Source organism: Callionymus lyra, chromosome 8 (assembly GCF_982586985.1).
Source record: "Callionymus lyra chromosome 8, fCalLyr1.hap1.1, whole genome shotgun sequence".
NCBI classification, from domain to species: domain Eukaryota; kingdom Metazoa; phylum Chordata; class Actinopteri; order Syngnathiformes; family Callionymidae; genus Callionymus; species Callionymus lyra.
This window is the reverse complement of record NC_141825.1, coordinates 4,928,522-4,935,000: the sequence shown is the minus strand read 5'-3', so window position 1 is coordinate 4,935,000 and position 6,479 is coordinate 4,928,522. Positions and strand designations below refer to the sequence as shown.

The 6,479-nt window shown below is 38.8% G+C and overlaps 1 protein-coding gene across 2 annotated transcripts in view; it reads left to right on the top strand.

Annotated features, from left to right (window-relative positions):
• The window catches only part of LOC148073431 (polypeptide N-acetylgalactosaminyltransferase 18-like), a 97,701-nt gene that overhangs the window by 57,879 nt on the left and 33,343 nt on the right, over positions 1 to 6,479 (top strand). For both annotated transcript variants that reach the window (XM_087798106.1, XM_087798105.1), the window contains exons 2-4: positions 499 to 688; positions 758 to 924; positions 5,387 to 5,573. In XM_087798106.1, the coding sequence (XP_087654232.1) occupies positions 499 to 688; positions 758 to 924; positions 5,387 to 5,573 (544 nt within the window). The remainder of the gene's footprint in view (positions 1 to 498; positions 689 to 757; positions 925 to 5,386; positions 5,574 to 6,479) is intronic.

Below are 6,479 nucleotides of genomic sequence, written 5' to 3'. Positions count from 1 at the left end.
GCGTTTGACGTCATCACGTAGGAAGTGGGGGGACGATATTGTAGGGGGGACCGATATTGTAGGGGGGACTGAAATTGTAGGGGGGACCGATATTGTAGGGGGGACCGAAATTGTAGGGGGGAAGGAAATTGTAGGGGGGACTGAAATTGTAGAGGGGACCGAAATTTTAGGGGGGACCGAAATTTTAGGGGGGACCGATATTGTACCTACAACGGAAGAATGGGCCCTACAATATTGTGTTTAAATCCCACGTCTTTGTTGCTATGTCAAAAGTGATCGGCAGCTATACTGGATCTGCTGGGCGGCAAAGCATTACTGAGAAGTTTGTTACCAGGGATGACGCCTCAGTTAAAATGTGGGGTTTGCAAGTTTAAGTAAATGTAAGCAAGAGAAAATGTAATGATCACTATTTAATGTGTTTGATGTTCAGAACGAGAAGCGATAAATCTCTGTTTTTACATAAGAAGTGAAGTTTTTTCTTCTCCTCTCTGTCCACAGACGCTCCTCAGAGGGACGGCGAAGACCCCGTCTCCGACCCCGACTCCTCTCTCTTCGACCGCTGGGGTCACGACCTGGGACCCGAGAGCCGAAGGGTGGCCCTCCAGAAGTTCCGTTTCTACGGTTACAACAGCTACCTTAGCGACCGCATTTCCCTCACGAGGACGATCCCGGACTCCCGGCCGGAAGGGTCAGTGGATGATTTGATCCGGTTCGATCGAAAGGGTCTCGACCCGTGACCGTCTCTTCTGCATTTCAGGTGCAGGAACGCGTCGTACGCCTCGGAGCTTCCTCAGCTCAGCATCGTCTTCATCTTCGTGGACGAGGCGCTGTCGGTGCTGCTGCGCTCCGTCCACACGGCCGTGCTGCGGACGCCGGCGCAGCTGCTGCGCGAGATCATCCTGGTGGACGACCACAGCAGCAGCCGTGAGACCCTCCTCCGATCCCACCTCACCAGCCGGTCGTAGAACAGAACCTTGGAACAAACTTTAATTACACTCACATACAGTCCATGAAAGCATAAGTTAACTTTGTATCTTTTGTCAGAAACAACCAAAGAAGCGCTTTAATCGTAAACGTGTCTTTTCATCCTCGTCCTTGTCAAGGTCGTTTGATAATGAATCTCCAGAATTTTATCTTGTATCAACGATACTGTTCATTCAAACCGATCTAATCAATTATAAAAACCTTTAGTTGATGAAAAAGTGATTCATGGATAAAGAAATTGCTTCTTTATTATGAATAAATGTTAAATGAACTTTACTCAAAGTTTTTTATTAAATGTGATTACTTTTAAACATGTAAAAAATGTGGAAACTTTTCTTTTAAAAAAACATTTTACAAATGTTTGTTATTAGATTAAATACAGTATTTTGGCGAAAATAAGTAGTAAGCTTTGTTTTTTTAAATTTGTTGACTTTTATTTTCCTTTTCTATCATTTTCAATTAATAATCTTTTAATTTTCTTATCTAATAAAAAAATGAATTCTACAAAAAGTTTCCAAAATAAAAATTATACAGTTTTGCTCCTAACATAAACTAACACAGGAGACCCAAAATATGTAGAGAAAGCACAAATAAGAATTAATATGTTTCCTGAAGGAGTGAGTAGATCCATCAATCTGGGAAATGTGAGTTCTCCTACTAGAGCAGTCAGAATTCTGGCTGCAGAGTTTTGTATTAACTGCAGGTGAGACAGCTCCTTCTTGTTTAATCAACTGAATTATATACGTATTTACCATCAGTATTTATATATATACACATATATATAATGTAGATACTTCACTGTATATGTATTTCAAGATTCTATTATATTTATTTAAATTCAACCGATCAATATATAAATGAAAATAAATAATTTAAATGCTTAAAAAACATTTCAATATAAAAAAATCTAATGTTAAATGTTAACGTCTGCTGAGTGTTGTCTCTTCAAATGCCGTCAGATAAAGATCCAACAAATTGGCAACATAATCTCGTGTCGCAGCTTCTTTAACATTTACTTATGTAGATCCGCTCTTCGCTCCGATGAGCTGCGGAATTCATTAAATCAGAAGAAGACTCTCAGACGTCAACGGTGCCACTGATCCTCGTGAATACAGATGTCGGGAGTGAAGAGTTGAAGAGCGTACGGACCAGAGTCACGACTCCGGACTGACCCCGACTCAGTTCTAACACAAACATCTCTTCAGAAAACATCAGTTTGATGTTGTAATTGAACGATACCGGGACACGACGGATGTATAAGGACAGAGACGCCAGTGCGGCGCAGATTGAGATCCGGGTCAGTTGGAGGACGGCTGTTAATCAGAGAGAATGTTTGACTGCTGCCAAATATATAATTAACACTGGAGAGATCTGCCCCGGATGATTTACGGCTCCGATAATAATTATGGAATTCCTGAGGAGGGCCGGGAATACTGATGAGGAGGGTGACCACGGCAGCGTGGGTCTGCTCTCTAATGTCCTCGCCGGGGTTTTGTTACAGCTCTCCGACTAGTACTTCAGATTGTTGACACTTTACTATGATTGAGTTTCAGAAAACTGGTCTTAATTATGACCAGTACATGGAGTATTAATCCCTCGGTCTTCAATAATCTGGTGGTACGATACGTATCACGATACAGGGTCAACGATACGATATATAGTGATACTGTAGTAACACATATATACTTGATATATGTAAGTAAGTAAGTAAGTAAGTCATTTTTATTTATAAAGTGCTTTTCCCGACCAGGGTCACAAAGTGCTCTAGATCCATCAAACGCAAAGAGAGAGGAAGATCGTTCCAAAGCTTAGGCACAACAGTCTGGAAGGATTTCTATCCTCTGGTCCTGAACCGTGTGCGAGGAACCATCAGTAGATTCTGATCCACAGACCTCAGAACCCGAGCTGGGGTGTAAGGCTGGATGGATCAGATCAGTGATGTAAGGAGGAGCCTGACCATGAATAGATATGAAAGTAAGAACCAGAATTTTAAAGTTGATCCTGAAAGAAACTGGAAGCCAGTGAAGAGTTTTAAGGATCAGAGAAATGTAAGTTCTTCTACTAGAGTGGGTCAGAATACTCGCTGCAGAGTTTTGTATCAACTGCAGGCGAGACAACTCCTTCCTGTTACGACATGAAAACAAACTGTTACAATAGTCCAGACAAGAAGACACAAACACATGGATTATAAGCTCCAGATCATGTTGTGACAACATTTTAGTAAGTTTAGAGATTTTTCTCAGTTGAAGGAAACCGTTTGTGGTCAGTTTTCTACAGTGTCGAACAAGAGACATGTCTTTATCAAATACAACACCCAGGTTTCTCAGGCTCAGTTTGACAGACTGACCGAAGTCACCCAAGTACTGACTCAACCCTGGAACCTTATCATCAGGAGCAATAACCAGAGTTTCAGTTTTGTCCACATTTAGCAGCAAAGTGTTTTCACTCAGCCATTGTTTGATTTCTAAAAATGTGTAGTAGTGTAGAGTTCTTAACTCTGGTGCTGCAGAATTTACAGACCACGTGACTCTTGACAAAGTCGTAACTGCTTTCATTTGTTTTCAAACCAAAATATGTCCAAACATCAGCTTTAAAAGCTGCTGGAGTCACTGTATCCTCTCGTCCTCAGTCATCAACTCACAGGATTTCATTGTTCTTTTAAATGCGAACAGAGCTTCCGGGTGTGTTACAGTCACAACATGATGTGTGTCTCTTTGTGTCCCAGACTTCCTCCACACAAAGATGAAGAACACAATTAAGTCGCACAGTCCCTGCGAGCGTGTTCACGTTTAAGTTGATGATTTAGTTCATTAATAAATGTTCTCCCATGAGGACCTCGGAGTAACACGAGGTAATTAACGGCGAGGACGGTCTGAGTCTTGAAACAGAACAACAAACTGTATTGAGTTCCATACTACCTGATTTATTTAGTAGTCTTTGACCACACAACAATGCACATTTGAGAGATGACATTAGGTGGAACGATTTAGGGAGACAATCTTATTGTGTTTTCTTTCATTTTACCAGGATTAGGATTTCTATTCAGTGTGTACTTTTCTTTTTTTAACTATACAAGTCATTGTATATTTGATAGAATTAACCTGTAACACTTCTCTGTAGACCTACATATTATGATGAAATTAGATTAATTCTTACATTCATTGATCTAAAAATTTAAAATAAATTAAATAATACAGCAGTGGTCTCTGACCACTTGTGTTTCTGCTGCCACCTACTGTCTAATCAGTGTCAGGGTTAATTTATTTTTATTGCAATGTCTGGAATTGAATAAGTATTTTCAAATGTGATGTCGATTTGAATCGAGAAAACACGTTCGGCCCTAAATTACATGTTCATTCTGTTGTTTTCTGATGTGCTAATGCTAATGCTAACAGTTACTGCTCCACGTATCAAAGTACAAACTCAAATGTTTGAGTCGCTAACTATCATCTGAAACAGTCAAAGTAGCCCCGACTAAAGATACACGAACAATCTGAGGAGCAAACTAGGGATTCCAGAACTCCCATAATGCACTGCAACAGTCAAAGAAGATAAGAGACAAACATTTAAACAATAAACTTTTTCGAAAGTGGTTTTGTTTCTTTATTATTTAATCCAAATAAAATGTCCTTCCATCAAAAATAAAATCATCAAAAAGGTGCTTCAATGAAAATATATTTATTTTCCATATTTAAGAAGTTAATTCAAACCAAAAATATTCAATACAAAAGAAACATTTTCAAACAAAAAAAAAAAATCAAATGTGTTTTAAGACTTTTTTGTGTGTGAAAATTTGAAATTTGTTTTTCTAAATTCGTCAATCGCAAAAATAATCTGTGAAGTAACTTTTTTTCAATCCAAAAATGTTTCTTCAAATAAAAACAAGTTTCAATAAAAAAAACTAAAAAAAACTGATCAAAATCAAACCAAAAAATGGTTTAAAAAAAAACGATTTAGTTTTTGCCTATATCAAGGTAAGACATTTGGTAATTATTCAGACACGAAAAAGTTGTGCCAATCAGAAAAAAAATTAACAAAATAAAACTACCTTCATACAAGATAAGATAAGACAAGAAATACAGTTTCATCTCCTCTTAAAATCTTGAATTAGAATACATTCTGTAAAAAAAAAAAGTATTTTAAATGATTTGTAATCATTTTGACTGCAGTTCTTTACTTGTATCATTTATTTTTTTTATAAAATATTTGTTATAATTCAATTTATTTAAGTGTTTAAACTCTTAAAATACATATTGAAGATTGTGATAATAACTATAATATTACATATTAATAATACAAATATGTATTTGTAATTTTGAATCTGATAAACTATGGGTTTAACAATGCGATCGTGTCTCGAATGTGTCTGGTTTTGACATTTGTGTTTCTTGCTTCTGTGCAGTGGAGCTGAAGTATAACCTGCAGCGCTTCGTGGACGAGACCAATGCTCAGCACGGCTCCGGGTTCATCAAGGTGGTCCGACACGAGAGGCAGGAGGGTCTGATCCGGTCTCGCATCAGCGGCTGGAGGGTGGCGTCTTCTCCCGTGGTGGCTCTGTTTGACGCTCACGTGGAGTTCAACGTCGGCTGGTGAGTCTCTTCTTCTGCCCTCCAGCAGACGTCATTATCGGAGGACTCGGAGTTGGTTCCGCCCACGCTGAAGCCCTCTGATGTAGAGCCTTGAAATCATATTCTCAAATCTTACTACCCAGAAACCTTTGCGTCTGACGTCTTGACTCTTTTGAATCTTGATTCTGTGTTGTCCTGATCTTCACTCAATTGAAGTTCAAAATCTTGTTCTCAGTCTAGACTTCGATCGAACCATCCTCGCTCCTCACTTTGCTTCAGTCTTCAACATCTTTGGTCTTTGGCTCTCAAATGATTGTGGTCGTCTTGGTTTGGAACCTCCAGAAATATACTTTGGCTCCTGCCCTGGTCTTACATTGGTTTGGATCGTTGAAGGTCTTTTGTTGTTTCTTGTCCCAATGAACCCGAAGATCTTCCCAAGTCTTTTATTCTCATCTTCTCAAGTCCTGATCAGTTCGAGGTCATGTTGTGAATGTCTACTTCAGTCATGTGAAAACTTTATTTCGTGTCACTTCGCAGATTTGACTCGATTCTAAATGACCGAAAATTGACTTTGTTTGGTTCTTTAAAACATAAACACCATCTTTTTGAATCAATGATCCATTAAAAAAGTTCTTAAACAGCAGTATCTAAACACAAACACCAGCATCTAAACACAAACACCAGCATCTAAACACAAACACCAGCATCTAAACACAAACACCAGCATCTAAACAAACACCAGCATCTAAACACAAACACCAGCATCTAAACACAAACAGCAGCATCTAAACACAAACAGCAGCATCTAAACAAAAACAGCAGCATCTAAACACAAACACCAGCATCTAAACACAAACAGCAGCATCTAAACAAAAACAGCAGCATCTAAACACAAACACCAGCATCTAAACACAAACAGCAGCATCT